This window comes from Homalodisca vitripennis, chromosome 8, assembly GCF_021130785.1.
Source record: "Homalodisca vitripennis isolate AUS2020 chromosome 8, UT_GWSS_2.1, whole genome shotgun sequence".
NCBI lineage: Eukaryota > Metazoa > Arthropoda > Insecta > Hemiptera > Cicadellidae > Homalodisca > Homalodisca vitripennis.
In genome coordinates this window covers 34,022,704-34,043,987 of record NC_060214.1, presented here as the reverse complement: position 1 = coordinate 34,043,987, position 21,284 = coordinate 34,022,704, and the positions used below count along the sequence as shown (strand labels likewise).

The 21,284-nt window shown below is 31.6% G+C and overlaps 1 protein-coding gene and 1 long non-coding RNA gene across 4 annotated transcripts in view; one reads left to right on the top strand and one right to left on the bottom strand.

Moving 5' to 3' along the window:
* Window positions 1-3,620: 3,620 nt before the first annotated feature.
* Window positions 3,621-21,284, bottom strand: part of LOC124367538 — a 48,348-nt gene continuing 30,684 nt past the window's right edge. Inside the window, exon 3 of the long non-coding RNA XR_006922909.1 lies at window positions 3,621-4,110. This is a non-coding gene — a long non-coding RNA (uncharacterized LOC124367538). The remainder of the gene's footprint in view (window positions 4,111-21,284) is intronic.
* The window catches only part of LOC124367535 (huntingtin-interacting protein 1), a 76,561-nt gene continuing 64,318 nt past the window's right edge, over window positions 9,042-21,284 (top strand). Inside the window, exon 1 of one of the 3 annotated variants that reach the window (XM_046824460.1) lies at window positions 9,042-9,273. In XM_046824460.1, the coding sequence (XP_046680416.1) occupies window positions 9,190-9,273 (84 nt within the window). In that variant the 5' untranslated portion in view covers window positions 9,042-9,189. Of the gene's footprint in view, window positions 9,274-14,247; window positions 14,416-21,284 lie in introns of those variants that run through there. The other 2 variants (XM_046824463.1, XM_046824462.1) reach the window with 2 other exon arrangements.

Sequence of the window (21,284 nt, the reverse complement as noted above, 5' to 3'; positions counted from 1 at the left end):
TTGTAGTGTTTTCCTTGAAAGCAATTTGAACCATGGTTATGCTGAATTTAACAACTCATTTTAATTATTAAAACATATTTTACGTACTTTAATTTTTCACATCAACATCACAATGGTCTACAGTTTAAGAGGAGACTACTACAATTTTCATTGTAATTAATTTTTCTTATTGTCAGCAACTACAACAAATAACAGGAAAACAATAGGAAGGCTATTTTCGGTTCCAGGATTCTCACAACTTCAAATTATATACCACACTTCATGTATTCATGTGTCACTGATAATGAACAGAGCCTCCTGTATGATGCATAAGATTTTTTTTCATTGTCGTTATTCTATAGAACACTCATGCTACACTTTCACTTCCAGTAGTCACAGAGATTTCTAATGTCAATTTGGCTCCTTCAGTAACCCTAGTTGATATCCCCATACAAGCCATAGATTCTGTTCTCTAAAAATAAAAAAGATTTTGTACTTCCCCATCAGGCATAAAGGGAGGATTATTCTCATTGGTCCAAACAAAGAACCAATTTAACAATTATCTCGGAAGCGATCTTTGCAACATGATAGCATCACTCAGTGTCATATTATTATCTAATAAAGGACATGTTTGGTGATTACCTCTGGAGCCATCTTTGTAACATAATATCGTCGTTCTGTGACATTATTATTATCTAAGAAAGAAGACAATTTTGGTGATAATTTCTGGAGCCATTTTTTTAATGTGATATCATCGCATGTAATGAAACTATTTGAAAGTCCTTTTTTACTGGAAAAGGATAAGATAATATCTTGAATAAAATTATGATAACGTTTAAATTGTACCTTATTTTTATTCAGACGTATTTATTTATGTTTCTTCATTCAAACATAAATGTTTACAATATGTTAAAATTGAATATTTTCAAGCATATAATTAATTACTTTTAAATTCTTATTTTTTATTTTATACTATTGCATTAACATATCTTAAATGCTATAAGTAAAAAAATATATTTTGAATTTTTATTAAATTGTTATAATTATTGGTATCGGCTATTTACTGTATACATTATATTTTCAGTTAAAAAGTTGTTTATAATGACAAAAAATCATAAAAGACAATGATTAAGTATACAATGTGGAAGAATTGGGGTAAAAATATGTTACTGTTTCTTTTTTTATGCTCATGGTATAACTACATTCAAAGTAAAGTATAATAGTAAGCACAATAATTAGTTCTACTAACAATATTTTATTGCACAATAAGTTGAATTATTTGTTCTTTCTAGTCATTTATCTTAACACTTTTTACCGTATGTTCTGGTACAAATATGTTTTAATAAATGTGGTTGTTTTGGGTAGTCTTTTTTATTTATTTTCCTTGCCTCTACCTAAGTACAAGATGTAAATCAGTATATTCAAATACTTTATAGGGGAGTGTCTAATTTCACATGTAGGTGATCATGGAAGCAGTGATGCATAAGAATAGTCGATATTATGATAACAGTAGGATTATTTTATGATGTGATGTGATCATCTGGTCAGTGTCAGTTTACAGAGCAGATAAAGGATTTTTTTTAAATTAGAACGTAATAAAAGCAAGAGCAAAGGTGGATTTGAAGATTTGCCGCCCCTGAGGTTATCCACAATTTGTCGCACTCCCCCACCCCCCACCAACCATGTAGGCTTACCTTGGTACCGCAGTGGGTCGACAAGACGGCAGCAGCGAGGTGGCCATGCTAAGTTTGTAATAAAACTCAAATAAAATAGGTTGAATTGTAAACTCATTGAAGTTACGCTTCTTATAGTTGCAGTTATTGTTTTTACCATAAAATATGAGATGTCACAACATTTATTAACTGGCAAATTACTACAAAATCATGAGAAAAAGTCAAAAATTTTCTGTTGGATTAAGGACAATCAAATTAAAAGAACATACATTTAGGAATTACAATACAATAACTTAACTTGTCTCTGATTTTAATAATATGTCCCGGAACATACCATATTTTATTGATGTTAGGACTACGAAATAAATGGAATATATTAAGCGAATGATTGTTTAGACAATTCCAATTTACAAATTGTTATGTTTACAAATTTATTACAAATAATTTTTTCACATATTTTTAACTTTTGGAATAATTTAATTTTTACTAAAACTTTCCGTCCCCTGAATTCTGCAGCCACTGGGCTATAGCCCATTCAGCCCATATGTAAATCCAGCCCTAATTAAGAGCCTTAATCCCAAAAGTTATATCTCTCCACCAACCATAACTTTTACAGTTTTACATTTGTGGTGTTTGCAGTCATATGGTGGCGTTACTTTTAAACACTTCCTCTCCTTAGGAGGATCGATCAACTTTTTTACAGTACCCCATTATATGGCATATCACTTTAAAGAACGTGATAAAAGTAAAGGCGCGTTCACCTAAAGTAGACAAAAGATTGTAGAGGACTAGAAGTTGTCAATTAAAAGTTTCTTTTCTCAAATTAGAGAAACTATTGGCAGATTTTTTGTTGAAAACTAAGTGTTGCTCTTCTCAAATATAGACCAACAATTGGAAAAATTGATTTCCAAAGAATTGGCATAAAAGGTTTTAGGCTGTTGTGTCAAGGATGTCGGAATAAGAAGACTCAATTACTGCCGCAGCTGCCTTGCGTCATAAAGTTCAATTAATTCACTGGTTTTGGCCCTGGTCCTCTCATGCACACTACAGTCTATCATCTTGACACAAATACAACGAAGACACACGATGTCACTAAACATACCTGCAGCTAAAATAAATGCGTGCACTGATAGTCGTGGATTGAGTATGGTGGGGGGATGCTAGCGCCCGACGTCAGGGGGAACAGTTTTCCACTACTTTGTGACAAGTTGCTTGTGCAAAACGTGCAGCAACAAATCTTCCACTTTTAGATGTCAACTTTCTTTGATCTTTTCCGACACCCTGTGGGAAATCAAAATTTAGTCGAAGATTTGTCTCTCCAAGAATTTATTCAACAAATTACAAAATGTACATTTTGTATAGTTGACGTCAATATTACTTTTTTAAGACCAAGGCATCGATTTTTCATAAGCATATTTCAATAGCCATATAATTTAACAAAAAACAATGACTAGCCTAGCCTATAGTTATTCAATAAAATTTAACAATAGATAATGATAAGAAATGTAATTTCACAAGTAATATAGTATAAAAATAAATAACAAGTACAAACAAGGAATGTAACAAGAATATTCTTAGTCAAAATCTTAAAGCTAATATCAATATCAGTTGTAAAGAATTCATTCATACTGTAAAACGGATTATTTAGTAACCAGCAAAGAATTTTTGTTTTAAATAATTTTAACTTAACACAAGTGGAAGATGGGAAAAGTTGCTGTATTTTGTAGAAAAAGCAAGAAATTGTTGCAACTAGTGGAAGACTTTGGTGTAAACGCAGCTTAATACATAAACTCCATACAACATATCGTCCAGTTTATGTTACAATTTTATAAAAGTTCTCTCTATCTCTACAAGTAAATGCTTTGTAAAACCCCATAACGCTATGGAAAAATTATGTATAATGTAACAGTTTTAGGTGTATATGAATAAAAAAAATCGATGTACTCTTTTTGTACTGATTGTGCATTACAGCATTGTTTAAATACTAGGAGAGTTTTGATGAAGTATGAAACAGCCTTGGAAAAAAGTGGTCTGCCAACTTCAGTTGTTAGGTCAGTCTGTATTAGCTGGTCTAAATACATTTTCCTTTCAGTATCTTAAGCTGTAATATGGCAGAGCGGTTATAGGTAACAATGATTAAACTAGTAACTTCCGAAGTAAAGCCAATTTATTTGTTTTAAAAAACCTGTTTAGAGTTGCAAGGCTGTGTGTAATAGCATTCTTTTCCAACTTGATGATTACTGCATTATTTTAATACTGTATGTTTGGAAACGTACATCCGTTGTTAGATCTCTCTAATAGGCATTACTACTTCTCTACTCTCCGTTATTTCCTTTATATTTTTAGCCCTCCTCTTTAACAGGTAGGAAGAGTAGATTTCTATTTCAGTCCACATCTTGGGGTAGTTACAAAACCAGAGCATGTCTCTAGTCATCGATAGAGAGCACCAAGAGTGACTCTGCAACAATTGGGACAAGTAAAATAATTTAAAACCTTTGTAAAATTGTTTTCTCAATTTTTATTTCATAAAAAAAGGCTTGACATTCATTACAGAGTAACTAATACGAATTATGGAAAACGACTGTTTCCTCCAAACAGTTCTGGAACCCATGTGCCACAGACAACTAATGTGAAACGCCAACATGAATCTCGAAACCAAAATTTCTTCACCGTAAAGAAAAAAATTAAATTTCCCTAATGGTATAGATTTGTTAATTTTCTGTGAAAATTAAATTGTATTGTCTTTAATCTCTCAATACCAATTCAAAAAGTGTGGTGTTTGCTTTTGGCCACACGTATAATAATATTGTTTAGCAAAGTTAACAATAATTTAGTGTAAAATTTATGTACATATGTTTTTGCAGAAATTAATTACACTGATTAACTTAATCATTTTATGTATATGTCTAACCTTATGAATTTGAGCTGTATGGATCATTTTCTTATAAAAATTTCCACCTATAATCTTGCTGAAGAAGAATTTTCATTAAATGAACAATATTTTCATAATATTTACTTTCTTGTGTGTACAAAATGTAGGGAAATGTTATGGCAAAAATATGAATTTTCTAAGCACAGATTTTCAGTGGAATACATGTGTTTAGAATCTTTTGGTAGTTAAGTTAAAAATTTACTCGTGTATGACAAATTAAATAAGTTAACATAGTGTAAAGAATATCTAAATAAATACCATATATAAAAATAATATTTGTTGTGTTTTATAAAAATATTGGATTTTTGGCGTGAATTAATTATGTTTTGTGTTATTCTCTTCAATATTTATTCCTATTTTAGGTTTAAATATATCAAGGCATAAATATATATTATTATTGTATTCCAAATAAACGTGCTTGGTAGACTCGGCATTTTTGCTCTATGCGTACATTTTGATATGAACCTTTCCAAAAATAACCAGGCATGCTTATTCATATATTCTTATGGCTGTCGTATATCAAATAAACAGGTTTGTAGTTTTGAATTGGGATAATTCGTCCACTTTCATAGGAACTAATCAGGGTTGAAACCATAAAAAGAGGAGTGTGTCTAGATAGGGTTAGAAAAAACATTGATTGATTTGGTTGTCAGGGTGTGAAACGTACATGGTGGCCACATTAGTTTAAAATACATGAAATGAGAAGAAGCCAACGTGATAGAGCGATAAAGAATTTGTTCAAATGAAAATTTTGTTGGAGTGCTTGCGGCAGCAGGGGGTGAACCAGATGACTTGTTAGAATGCCATTATATTGTATTGCTTCACAATTCACTAACACACACAACACTATACTCCACCCTGTGGACTTGCCTAGTCATGCAAGACGTGTGGCCAGTGCGAAATACGAGTGCTCAATGATAGACACCACAAACAGATGTACTGTTCACAGCCCACTAGGTCTGGAGACATAATGCTGTCACTGACAAATATGAAATGAAATGAAATGAAATATGCCTTTATTTAAGAGGCGGAGTTAGGGCTATTTAGCCCTCTCTACCACTCAACCTCACATAATATACAGATATATGTACAGTGAATGATCTTAACTAATAACAAATTTTAAATTAAAATAAATGCTTAAAAATTAACCAAAATATATACATACTATTTAATAATTAAAAATAAAATTTATCAGCTTAATATGTAGAAAAATTCAAACAAAGTTAAATTAAAACTTAAATTAACAGATTACTTTTTAAAGAATTTCTCGTTATTACTACATTCATTCTCTCAAACACACAGCCCGACCACAAGCACGCTACGAGCACCGCCACCCGTCACCCCCACAGACCGGCCAGCAACAAGTCCTTGACCTTTGCCCCAAAACGAGCTCGGCCCTCTATAATACGTATATCATCAGGAAGAGAGAGTTCCAGAGGCGACATGCCTGAACAGTGAACGACTTACTGAAGAAGTTCGATCGATGAACAGGAATTGACAGTAAGGTGGATCCCCTTCTCGTAGGTCGCTCACTTATATCGGAAATAAATTTGAAATGTTCGGACAGGTAAACAGGTGACTTGTTTTTGATAACTGAATGTAGAGTTGAAAGAATGTGAAGTTGGCGAAGTTGTTGAAGTTTCAGAAGCGATAGCTGTTTGAAAAATGGAGTCACATGCTCATAACGTCTGAGATTGAAAATAAATCTGATACAATAGTTTTGAGCACGTTGAAGCCTGTCCGAAAGCTCAACAGTCATGTCACTGATCACACAAATATGGAATTCGTTAATGAATTGATATAATTTGCCAGCGTCTTTATTATGCCCTAGGTCAGTTTGCTGGATTGTGGTAAAAAAAGTTCCATTGAGAAATCTACATTTTACTTTTTTTGTTGACACATGCTGCAAGGAGACTGCGTATGGTTACGTTTTGCTTCTGAGTGTAAATAGTCAGGGATTGCTAGCCACAGCTATACTGAATCAACGCTTAAAAATACATCTGCACTCTAGTGCTTTACTTTAATCCACAAGAAAAGTATAAATCTAATATGCTTAAACTTGTGTTCTACGATTGATTTTCCTACTAAGAGAAGAAGACAATGGTAATCCACCTCTTTCAGAAATCCCATGAATAACACCCGTGAATCTTATGCGAACCAGCGGGAGCTGTTTATTGTCTGTCATAAACTCCGACCTCTTTAACAGGTGCAAAGTACGAGTGGATATGTTAGTGCAACAGTACTACAGCTCAATACATCGGCAGCACAAAATAATAATGCTCTGGACGGAACCGAGCCAATTCTTCATGGTTAAGCGAGCTATGTCCTCCTCCGTAGACTAATGGTTATAGTCTCGGCTCTCTAACCGAGAGACATCGGGTTCAAATCCCGGGGAAGTCCAAAAACAATGTAATAATAATAAAAACCAGTGCACTTCGAAGCCGGCATAGCTGACGCTGAGGCTTTTAAATGAGAAAAAAGCGAACTATCGCTACCGATTTGCTTGTTTTTGAAAGAAAACGAATTTCTTTAAGTACTGAGATGATGATATGTTCTGATTCGTGAATACACTAAACAGAGGTCTCACAAAAGCGACTGTGGTGGGAAGACTTTGGGTGGCTTTGGCTAGGGATACGTGAGAATGGAGTGAGGTGGAAATACGGAATTGCTAAATTTCCGACGGATCATTCAAATGGTTACTAGAGCAGCCTGCACGAAAATAGTCCGATAGTGGCTGGTGCGTCTAAATCTTCCCTCTACATACCGCACTAAACACTGTCGCCAGTTTTACATGTATAGGAAATTACTGATCTCTCTCAACAAATATTATCAGTTGTTACCTTATATAAATATAGGTGCGTTTGATTTCATTCTTCTATCTTTATCAGCAGATTAAATTTAAATGAAGCAGATAATGTGTGACCTCAGCAAGTTATAGTGGGAACAACTGGTGATTAGCAGCCTTATGGCAATACGTATATATAAGGGTGATGCTTCCTGGTAAATCTATCTGTGAAAGAACTTACTCCTCAATGTTGATACGAAAGGTTGATAAATACTGGTGTCAAGACAGGTTTTATTGTCCATGCATAGCTAGGAGTATCAAAATAATTTTTTCTAGGTAATCGTCGGCACAGTATAAAGTAGTGGTACTTTGGTACCTACCTATTATTCCGGAGGCTACTATTTTTTTTTAAGAGTTGGTTCGGTTCTTGTTCTCTAAGTGGTAAAGAGTTTTAAAATTATCCGAAGGCCACTAATTTTGTAAGGCTTTTTCCTAACGGGGACCTAAAAACTACATTATTAGAAAGAACAAACTTGATTTGACCTACTGTGAAAAGTACATGTCATTACGACGATCGGTTCTTGGTTTTTGCTTCCCAAAAGGAGACGAAGAAGGTGAGAAGGAGGCTACTCTGTCCCTCACAATAGGGAGAAAAAACAAGAACCTATCGTCATAATGACATATAAAGCCTGTTCTTTCTAATCATGTAGTTTTTAAGCCCCTGGTAAGGAAACCTCTTCCAAAAATAATGGCCTTTTGATAGTTTTAAAGCTCTTTTTAGGAAGTGGCTCTTTAAAGAGGTTGAGTTATATACATGGTTATGAGACAAGGAGCAGAGACACCTACCGAACTGAGAGACACAGGAGGGTGGTTTAGGAACACTTACCCTTATTCGTTTTATCAAGTTACCAAATTCAGTAAAGAATTCCCTAACACCCAATGCGTTATAAACTTGTATAAAACGCTTTCTAGCGTCTCAAGCATTTTATAGACCCAACGAGTTTATCGCATACGACTGGGTGATCGCACAATCAATAGTAGACTGAAACCCGGCACTGTAAGAAGAAATATTAGCAGGAATGAGTGGGATATGGGAGCATGAACTGTATGATTGATTGGTGATTTCATGTTGTGAGTTCATTAAAATTTTAAACCAATAGTTTTTGATGATTGCTTTACATTTTGTAATGTCTAAGCCCGTAAGGAAATTTGAGTTGTGAATGAATACCAAAGTACCTTTGTCTTTGTATAATGAGGGACAGCAAATCAATCACTTGTTTCTATGTACGTAATCATAAGGATTTAATAAAATACTTTTTAGACTTGAAATTTCTGGCAAAGAATTTTAAGTAGGTAGACAGTAAATTGGATCTTACTTTGCGTGAACATGTACTATGATGCAGAGGAACGAGTTTGGCGGAAAGAATGCGCTCTAGTTCTGAGAGACCGAAACCTATAATTTAATTTAATTTTTACAGTTAAACATTATGGAAAGTTTATGAGAAAACAGACGTGCTTTCATACCACAAAAATATATTACTACTAATTGCTTGTGAAAACTTATTTTCCACCAATTTTTCAACGTCTACAGGAAAATTAGAGGTCTCACAGGATACATCGATAATATATCGATAGTAGGGATGAGAGAGAGGAAGTAAAATTAAAAAACAAATGAGGGACACAGGCTGAATGAATGACTGAGTGATAGTTACTCACTAGTCAGTAACTGTATGTAGATAGTTGTCAAAAGGGTGGTACACTGTTATTGTGGTTGGTTATATAGTTTGTTTCAAAGTGTTTTAGTTAATTGCTAGGATATAATGTCATCACTCTCTTTACCTAGAGTTTTACAACAGAGGAAGTCGAGTTTAGAAATCGAACGTGAACATTTTGAAAAGTTTCAGGTTGGTTATTTATTTTTATCAAACTTGGGTTTTATGTCTACAAGTAACTTATAAGTAAATTTTGTGCTGAAATAAATTAGTGCCACTATTTAACATTTAAAACACGTGTAAGTCAATTTGTGATTATTTTAAAATTAATCAGAAGTCTTTGGTTAAAAACACTTTGTTTTAAATGGAAGTAGGAATTTTTGTCTTTAATTTAAAATTTGATACGGAGGATTTATAGTTTTTGTTAATTTAATTACTGTCTAAATTAATTGAGGATACAATAAATGTCTTAATCTTGCAAAAACAACATATTAGTTCTACAATATTTTAATTATTTTTTATACATTAGGCTACCCTTTATTTTCAATAGGCCTAGTAATAGAAAGTTATACTGAGTCATATTACTGGACATTGACACTGTAGGCTGAAGGTATACTGCCTTGTGTCATCTAATGACCTTGCACTTTTCTTTTATCCCGTAGTATCCTGAGGGAAATTTAGAAGATCATAGTTTATATATGGGTTGAATGGTACGTTTGGATGAATCATTTGGGGTCCCTAATGTTAAATGTGTTGTAGACGTAAAAATTAATTTAAGGTATGAAAAGGATATAGAGCCATAAAACACTTTGGAAATGCTTCTAGATTAGCCTATCAAAAACTTAAGCAATTGAGGTTAACTAATTATTCTTTCAATACCACCATCAGTATCCTATACTCTATATATTGTCTCTTAGTATTAACTGTTGGTGGTAATTGTGAAAGTAACAGCTGAGGTGGCAGAATCCGAGTTTTGCGTTATTAACTTATTGGAATCGTCCTACTTAACAAAACAATATTAGGTGTCATGGGGTGGAAATGAGAAATAACAAAGTTGTAAAACATTAAAAAATTGAACTACTTTTCACGTGCGGAGCAATATTTCCAAGTTGTACATCCGCGTCATGAGTCACGTGACCTTCTTTGACCTTGATTCAACCTCGTGATATGTCATCGGATGCGCTGTCATCTTTGGAAACGTAAATGAAAAATTATACTTAAATGAGCAGAATTTTGACCCAAATGACAATGTTTTTCTTAATTTCGAGCTACAAATTAATTAGTTGTTAGGGTTGAGACAAGTGCCTCTGGCCACCAGCCCTGGCGGTACTCGAGATAGTACCTGGGAGTAAAATATCAAATCCAAGAGGGGCTGATCAGAAATATAAATTGAAAAGTAATGCAAAGAAATTTTTGTAAAGTGTAAAAAACGTAATAAATGATGTAAAAACCCAATATTAATATATAAATGGACAGTAATAGAGAGAACACTTACCATTAAAAGGAAAATAATCTCGTTTCGGTCAAAACGTAAACTCCCAACATGCCCGACTTAGTAAAACACAATTATGTGTCAGAACACACACACAATTCACTACGATTCGTTGAACTGGTGGATGGTTGATCAACAAATGATTGACAAGCAGTCACTAAATCCGAACTACAGTACACGATATCTTGAGAAGCACTGGACCACAGCGCCGGATCGCTCAGATAACAGATACGCTATCAGTCCCGGCTGCAGATAACATTGAGGTGCACAGATATCTAGACACACAGCAGTACTTTGGGATTATACCGACCACACCCAGACATGAATCGTTATTTGACATTTTGCTTCTACTGATTACTAGATTAGCGTAGAACAATATTTCGTCAATATAAAACAGGAATTGTCTTATCGCAAACCCCTCCCCATCCTCAGACAGAGGTCAAAGTCGAGCGGTCTAGTAGATAACGTGATTGCAGAGTCTCGCCGCCCGTTCAGCTGGTTCGTCGCTTTGTTGTACTTCCGTGTTTTACCTCTACATTTCTCCAAACACAAAAATTCAACAAAAACAAACATTACTAAACTCTTTATTGAAAAAACACTCAAAACTTTTTTATTCTTGATCACACTCCGCCACCCAAAATGCGAGTGCCTCCGGCCATCAGCGCGACAATATCTTAAATAACTCAACCAGAGTTCTAAAACACACCTACACATAGACTACTTCCTACCTATATATCAAGTAATATCAATACAACTGGGGTGCCACATAAGATACTTTACTCGTAGATACTTCACTACCCAATCATTGACATACTACGTGTAGTAAAGACACATAGAGAGAACCTATGTGTTATGATGACGATTATCAGTTATTAACTCATAATCACCATCATAATGTAAACCATTTATCCCTTGCATGCCAACAGGGTACCTATGAGGTTAAAAGACGACACAGCAAATCACGAATTTGACGTTATTAACGTATTCTGCTCACTCCCCTGAATAAAAATATATGTGGTTTTAGGGGGTACAAACAACAAATGACTTGGTTTTACAGGTTATATTCATAAATAGTTAAGTTTTTTAATATTCCTTTTGTGTGCTGTGTGGGTACTTTGGGATTATACCGACCACACCAGTATGAAGAACACAGAAATATAAATTTATAGAAACAAACATGATAGAACGAAAAAACAACTGTTTAATTATAAAATTACAAACTTACAAGTGTTTCCAGGTATTGTGATCGGTATCGTTGTCGCTGTTATCTTATCTTTCTCGAGAATCCCGATTACGGCAGGCCGCGTGGCATCACATGATTTGCACGGTACATAATTGCCTTTCCATTACAATTCAATTTATATTTCTGATCAGCTCCTCTAGAATTTTATATTTTACTGATAGGTACTATCTCGAGGGATGTTTTTCTTTCGTCGACATCAGCGCGGGCTTCGGCTGCATCACATGTACCGTGCAAATCATGTGATGCCGCGCGGCCTGCCGTAATCGGGATTCTCGAGAAAGATAAGATAACAGCGACAACGATACCGATCACAATACCTGGAAACACTTGTAAGTTTGTAATTTTATAATTAAACAGTTGTTTTTTCGTTCTATCATGTTTGTTTCTATAAATTTATATTTCTGTGTTCTTCATACTGGTGTGGTCGGTATAATCTCAAAGTACCCACACAGCACACAAAAGGAATATTAAAATATTAAAAACTTAACTATTTATGAATATACCCTGTAAAACCAAGTCATTTGTTGTTTGTACCCCCTAAAACCACATATATTTTTATTCAGGAGAGTGAGCAGAATACGTTAATAACGTCAAATTCGTGATTTGCTGTGTCGTCTTTTAACCTCATAGGTACCCTGTTGGCATGCAAGGGATAAATGGTTTACATTATGATGGTGATTATGAGTTAATAACTGATAATCATCATCATAACACATAGGTTCTCTCTATGTGTCTTTACTACACGTATAGTATGTCAATGATTGGGTAGTGAAGTATCTACGAGTAAAGTATCTTATGTGGCACCCCAGTTGTATTGATATTACTTGATATTTAGGTAGGAAGTATTCTATGTGTAGGTGTTTTAGAACTCTGGTTGAGTTATTTAAGATATTGTTCGTCGAATGATTAGAAAGTCCCTTGTTTTTGATACATTTAAATTTTGTCCCATCTGTATGTGCTCTTTTTCTTATAAATAGTTTCTTTTGAACACAAAAAATGAGAAAAATAATGTTATACGAATGGTTATTTTATTACTAGTGCTTCTTTGTTTAAAGTATGAAGCACGACAAGTGGACCCAAAAAATTATTTAAAATTATTATTTAACTATGAACCCATTAGCCTTCCACTTTGAAATTTTGAGACTCACTTACCGAAAATATAAAGTATGTATAGGACTTTTTTTATTTTTAAAAATGCACTTTTTGAGATAAACAATGTTTTAAAATAATGTAATTTAAAAAAAAAAAACTTTCTGTAACAGAGTATGTTGTGTTGTACATCAAAAGAAAGAGCATATAAAACTGAGTAAAATGATACCATAGAGAGATTTCTCTAGGCCGGTTAGGAGTAAAGCTATGGTGATTTCAAAATATGTTGGTTGCAATTTTTGATGGATTTTGAGAAACTTTACATATCCGTAACTCTGAAGCCATTTGAAATATTTGGGGAAAAATTGGTAATATTTCAAATTTATATAAGGACTACCTTCATACCAAATATCAAATTGTGAGATGGTCAAGTAAATTTTTAAATTTTAGAGCGTTGATTTCATATGAAAATACCCTGAAATGTAATATCACACACTGGAATTGGCACAAAATTTGATTTAAGGAAAAATTTTAATTAATATTTACAGTATGATTTTACTTGCCATTAATTATGGATTTATTATGTAATACATAACTAATATTATTTTTCATGTAATTATTTTAAAATATCTTTTTAGAATTTTTTTATTTTATTCCATCTGTTTTCTAGAAGTAATTCAAAATTGGGAAAAAAGTGGAATGGAGTAGAATAACTCGGATCAGGCGCAGTTTTAGGATAAGTTAGAACAGGGTGAGAATGATCTATTACATTAATAAAATACCCTGACCTGTCTTGATCTTAAAATGTACTGATAGCAGTCCAAATTAAATAAAAATACTTAAAACGAAATATTGAATGTGGTGTTGATAATCCCAGTTTCATCATAGATTTATTGGCCTATTTCATAATTATCGAGTTACCAGAATGTGATTTACTTATCAACAAATTCCATAAAATTCACATAATTAAAGATATTCTGAACTGAACATTATTGATTTGTTACAGTTTCTAAATGTAATTTGCAAGTATTCAGTTTTAGATTTTTAGTTATGTAGTTTAGAAAGTAAAAAAATCTTTATAAATTTTCCAACTACCCAAAAGTAGAAATATGAAAATGTTAATATGGGGATTGTGTTTTTTCTAATGTTGGTCACAAATAAGTGTATCAGTTACTTACCTAATGTTCATGTAAAGATAATTTTATTGATAAAATATGGTGTTCAACTATAAAAAACAAAACATGATATAAACAGTTAAAAATACAATTTTACTCACAACAAATGGGATGAATGTTATTATTCTAGTGATGAAAGGAACCTATGTTGTCACACCAACACCACCCGTCTGGTAATGTGTAGACCTAATGTCTATCCCGGGTAGATCAATGAGGAAGCCCTACAAGGCTGGTCTGAGTAGGAGCTCACTGTAGACCAGCCGCTTGTACGTAACAAGTGTTTCAGTTACAGCTTCAAGATGCACGCTTGGATGTCACACGCTGAACAATGTGGCGTATGTACGAATCTTACTTTTTCAAGATAGGCGTGTATATTAGGTTCTTGTCAAAAACTAAATCTCAAAGGCCAAGTTTAATAAGACTTATTACACTTGGTAGTTAGGTGCATGAATGTAGATTGAAGAAAAACATAATTAGATAAGTAAAATAATAACTAATTTTGGGTGTTAAAATATTGCAAAAGGTAACTAATTTTCCACTTTACAAACAGGAGATGGTGTAAGATTGAATGCAAAAATGAAAACATTGCTTTTTGGATTTGAATATTAATTTGATTAATTTTACCTATTTTGTGAATTAATTACCTATTTTATTTAAAAAAAACTAGACCATTAGTAGTATTCTTGATTATATAATCAAGGGTAGTATTAAGAAGTTAATCTTCAAATATTGATGTATGTTAAAATAATAATGATGTAAAAATACATCAGTACATAAAGTTAAATTCTCATGTTAGTTACCCATGTCTTTCCACGCAATTTTGTAAGCTTTTTACGTGTATGAGCACTTCTGGTTTGAATGAATTATATTTCCGACGCCAATATTGAGTTTTTATTGTTGCTACAACCAAGATAATGTGTCAAAAATTGTATATTTAACCATTTTAATTTATTTTGTTCTTAGTATTTTTTATGTGCCTTAGTGGATTTTACCTTTTTCCCTGATCAAGGAAATATATATACATACATAGGTCTGAGAGGCCTATTTCTGTCAAAGACAACTAAGATGGGTTTTATATTATAATACATGGATAGGACTGAGAAGCACATTCTTTAAATTTATAGTAAATGTTGTTAGTTAGTAAGTAACTTCTTTGATATCTGTATTACGGTACACTGCATACCTTATATTTACAGTTAAAAGTATATTTTTACTAAAACTTTTAATTTTATTATCTGGGAATTTTCTTACTTTCAGAAGAAAATATATATTTTATGCTCAAAATTGCAGAAAAAATTGAAATAAGAAGTGTTGTTACTATCAAACTTACTCTATAATTTTCAAGGCTATAAATGTAAACAAATTGAAAACAGTGGTTAAATTAATTATACATGGTTGTGCTGTCATAAAAAAATGTTCGCACAGAACAAGCTCTTCACTATATACTATTATATACAAATTCTTTTTTGATTTACCTGTTTTTTTCAGAGATCATTGTAATCGGTACAGCGATGGTGTGTAACTAATCCGACTTTGTTTTATGCATATAAATGTAATGTTTCTTATTAAAAATGTAAGTTTGTAAAATGTGATATACGTACATTCTATTAGCTCAAGTAGTTTTGATGCGAATTATTTGAGTCATTCTATAGATTTGCAATACTATTATTTCTCCATTCACTCCTACAAGACTACAATGCCAGAATAGTACATATTTATTAAAAAAAAAAAAAAATACACAAATAGAAACTATAACTGTAATAAGAAACTTAACTTTGATTCCCAACAGCAACGCAGATAAGAGTATCTCGTACAGAAAACCGTTACAGTTACAGTTACAGTCGTATACAGTACTAGAGCAATCTAGAGATAACACATCACTGGTGCTGATGTTTACAGTTTTCATATCACTGAGATAAATGTCAAGTGCTGGGTATCTCATCAGGTATTGCTAGCTGGTTTGTGTGCGAATGTGTTTCAGACCTGACAGTGATTTCTTTAAACTTGTGCAGTTATGTTTGCTATAAATGTTCCTTGAGACAACTAGTCTACTAAATAATTCTGGGGTTTAATTATTTCTTTTCTATTGTTAACAATAGTTGATTTTTTTACATGTTTAGGTCGTGTAACATTATTGAATTTTATTCAAACGTTTTGGTTATGTAATGTTATATTTAGACTGTACTAATATTGGTTGTACAGGTTAACAGGAAGTACATGTGGTTTATATTCTAATCTTTTTAAATAATCTAATGTGACATCTATGTATAACATTTACATTCTTCATTAAATAAAATTAGATTCGCAGCTAAAGTATGCACTGAAAGATAGATCTACATGACATGATATAGCTTTATTCCACTACACAGAATTCAAGTTATGTAACTATGTTTAAAACACAATTTTGAAATGTTATAAATCAATATATAACAATAACAATAACAAATACATACACTATTATACATTACAGAATATAGTAACTTATAGAGCATACATAATTCGTAATATCTGTACGTACCATGTAGTCTTATTTAGTCATAATTAAATTATTTAATTATATGTGTTGCATAAACTTTTTGAAAGTGTAAAAGTACCTTATTTTATTTTAAAATTAATTCTAATTGCAATAGTAGATTTTGCATTATTTAATTTATTTCAGTCAGGGAACTTGTTTGTTATTTTTTATTCTCAATTATGACATAATTTTGTGATAATTGGTAATTTGTCATCAAGATTGAAATGAAATACCTCAAATAAGTTATTCATTACTAATATATAATAATAAATAAAACAACAATTTAAATTAAATATGCATCCATTCACTGAGAAGAATTTTGCTATTCATTTTCTATATATTCTGTGATGAATAGAACCCTTTACTCAAGCAACCGACTGTCTCTTTCTCTTTGAATAATTTAGTTGGGCAATGCATGTCAGGAATGTGCATCGGTAACTTATTACAAATATTTGGCCCCGTTTACTGAAATGAATATTCAAGTCAGCATATGCTATATTGGTTTAATGCTATGTTTATATCTAATGCTATGGAAATAATCAAACTAACACCATTTATGTTGAACTAATTTGGGTTAACAAATTTGTCTAGATACAATTGTGATTGTACAACTATCAATTGATGTGTAACTTATATTTTAAAATAGTGCTGTAATCCGCATTTAAAGAGTTTTAAGGATCAAGTTTTATTTTTTACTATGAGGTTTAAACTTATTAACATGAGAAATCATATTTAAAATTACTTTCAAAAAGTTCGAAATTAAAAACTTGTTGGTTGTTAAGTAATTTTATTTTAACAGTTTTTAAAGGCCGCCATTTTAAAATTAGCAACAAAAAAAATTTTTTTTTTAGAGAGAAAGTAGTAATATACATATAAGAAATACAAACATTCAAAGTTAAAACACGGTAACTTAAACCGTTTCTGAGTTTTTAAAATTAAAAATAGAGACAAACGCTAAACGAAGCAAATAGTCCATAATGTTATGGAAACTTTCCTGTTTATTTTCACCTATTTAACCATAACCTAAAATATTTCTCCATAATTTTGAACACTATATATAATGTTAGATACATACAGAGAATATTTAAATTCAGAATCAGAATCAGAATCAGAATCAGTCTTTATTGTTACGTCAACGTTTATACATAGCATTGCTATAGAAACAGGTAACATTGTCATAAATTAATGTAATAATGATACATACACATATACATTCATACATATGCACATCACAATTCACATATACATATAAACTTAATAAAAATACATATAAGAGGTCAAGACAGCGTAACAAATTTAATGTAATCTATGTTAAACACAATTTTAAAAATTCAGGATCCATCAAATACTCATCAACACTATAATAGTTTTTTTCCAACAAAAAATCTGTTAGTTTGCTTTTAAATGTTTTTGAATTGATTAAATGTTTATATTTTTGAGGTAACTTATTGTATAGTTTTTTTGCCGTGTATATTGGAGTTTTTTCTACCAGACGCAGTCGATGTATGGGATATTGAAAATTAGCTTTTAAATCTTGTATATTGTAATTATGATCAAAGTTATCACTTGATAAGCTTTCAAAATTTGATTGTACTGTTAGTAGGGTTTTCAGAATGTATAAATTTTGGAAGTGATAAGATTTTTAATTCTTTAAACAGAGGTTTGCAAGAAGTTCTAAATGATGAAAAGGTCATTAATCTCATAATTTTTTTTTTTTGGATTTTAAAAACTTTATCAAAGTCAGAAGATGATCCCCAAAATTTCAAATAACCATATTGAATTATTGAAAAAAAGAAAGAGTAGTAAATTATTATTCTAGTTTCCAAATTAATTGAAATTTCGTAACACTAGCATTTGATAACATGCCGAGTTTAATCTTCTAATAATATTTTCAATACATTTTTTCCAAGAAAAGTTTATATCCAGATCTATACCTAAAAATTTTGCACTATCACATAATTTTATTTTGTTGGCCGTGGAAAATCACATCCTTATTATAGCCCTCCTTTAATTGTGCTGTTCGAAAATTTAATAGTTGAGTTTTCTCTTGATTTAATTTCAATCCGTTAACCTTAAACCAGTATGCCAATTCATAAAAAGCTTGATTTAATTTATTTTTCAATTGAAAGTGAGAGTTTGCTTTAACAAACTGCGGTTGTGTCATCTGCATATAATATAATTTTTTGGTGAAACATTTTTAGGTAAATCATTAACATACAGAAGAAAAAGTAGAGCCCCAAAATAGACCCTTGAGGAACGCCAACTTTAATTTCCTCCCAACGAGATCTAGATTTTACACTATTTTTAAAAATTACAGTTCTTTGAAATCGATGAACTAAATAAGATTCAATCCACAGGATTGATCTATTTGAAAAACTGTACAGTTTAAGCTTTTTTAAAAGGATATTATGGTTCACACACAATCAAAAGCCTTGGACCAAATCACAGAACACACCCATGGTTATCTCTGTGACCCATCCAAAGCCCAAGACACCTCATTTACAAGTTTATTAATGGCCCCTAATGTACTGTGACCCCTCCTAAATCCGAATTGATCACAAGTCCAAAATTGAATTAGATTCTAAAAAATTTGTAATTTGGTTTAGTGCTAATTTTTCAAATACTTTAGAAAATGATGGCAGTATTGAAATTGGACGGTAAATTATCTGGATTTTTGTTTTTGGCCTTTTTTATAGAGTGGTTTTAATTCAGCCCGTTTTTAAAAATTTTTTTGGAAAACTACAATATTTGAATGATTGATTTAATTAAAACTGATAAAGGAAACAGCTATACTATACATTACATGTTTCATTACGTCCAGAGGTATTTCATCCCACCCAGATGTTTTTTATTTTTTAATGATTTTATCACTTTAACAACATCATCTGATGACACATTACCAAAATTAAACTTAAAAAATTGACATTCAAGATCAGTTTTGTGCTAAAATTTAGGGCACTCTTGTTTCACAAGGTCGAGCCTTAATTTCTTTGGCCAATTCTGCAAATTTTTTGTTGAAGAATTGTGCAATTTCCTTTCCATCTTTAACAACCCTACCACTATCCAACACAACATCAGGAAAATTGTTAACAGATTTTTTGCATCCAAGCTCAGATTTAACTACATGCCAAGCAGCTTTATTTTTATTTTCAGAATCTTTTATGAAATTAGAATTATACATTTGCTTTGATTTATTACAGACATTTTTTGAAAATTTTTTTATAATTTTTTTACATAATTTATGAAATTTGGATTGTTTGACTGTTTGGCTAGTTTACTAAGCTCCCTCTTTTTAAAGCTTGAAATTTGAATTCCTTTGTTATCCATTTTTTATTTTTGGATTGTTTGGTTTTGTTAGCAGAGAATTTTAATGGAAATGATTCTTCAAATATATTTTGAAAGCAATTAAAGAAATTAGAACAGTTGTCAACAAAAATAAAATTGTTTTGAAACATTCCACTTAGTGTCTTTTAATCTACTGCTAAATCTATAAAGAGCTTTTTTAGAAAAAATCCGTCTTTTTACTCTAAGTTTAGTATTGTCATTATCAGAAATAAGATCTTTAGAAATATCTAAAAAGACTGCCCTGTGATCCGACAAACCCAATTCCAAATTCATTGTCTGAGATTTCAAAGGATGACTTAAATTTAAAAGTTAAAATATTATCAATGCATGAATTTGTATTAAAAGTAATCCTAGTTGGTTGATGCAAAATGTGTTTTAAAACCGTATGATTCAATCAGAGAAAGGAATTCACAAATTTCTGCTGTGGTTTATTTGTTGTTTCCATTATATCTACATTTAAAGTCTGATGCAATATAAACATTGTTTACATGGTTTTTCTTTACCTAAAAGTTTTAACAAAGCCTCAAGCTTATTTAAAAAATAATTTTGAAAATTTGAATCTTCTGGCACTCTATAAATAGAAATGATAATTATAGGCCTTTTTTAAATTAATTATTTCTATGCATGAAGCTTCAAAAACTGAATCCATATTATAAATGCACAGATCTTCTCTGGTTTTAAATTCAAAAATTATTTTTCAAAAGAATACATGAGCCTCCATGATAATCTCTATCTCTACAATAAAAATGTGCCAGATTATAATTTAGAAAAACTATTTAAAATGGTAACACTATCCCTACTCAACCAATGTTCATTTAAACAAATAATTTGAATATTTGAATTTTGTAGAATTATTTCTAAATCAATTTTTTTATCAAGTACTCCTCCTTGGATATTTAAATGTAATAGCCAATTATATTTCTGATCAATTTTGGCTTCCTTACAAATAGGCCAAACATTCTTAAATTTTAAATTTTGATTTTACCTTATTTGCATGATAGCAGTGAAATTTGTTACAAACTAAACAGAAGTTATCTAAATCTAAGTGTTCTTTATATTTTTGTTTGGAGGTTCGTTTTTTAAGTCTATCGCACCATCCTCTTCCTCATCTTGCATTTCATTCCTCAAATGCAGTGATTATTATGGGAGTCAACTTATTAAACACATGACTCCAGATTTCAGAACTGAAGTCTGTAATTGCATCAGATCCGAAACACTGCATTAAGAGGAAGGTGAATTGGTGCTTAACTCAACATTCATATATAATCAACCCTTCCCATCATAGCTTCTTTATGCCAAATGCCACCCTACAAGACCTCTAAATTCATTTATAAATTGCAGTTG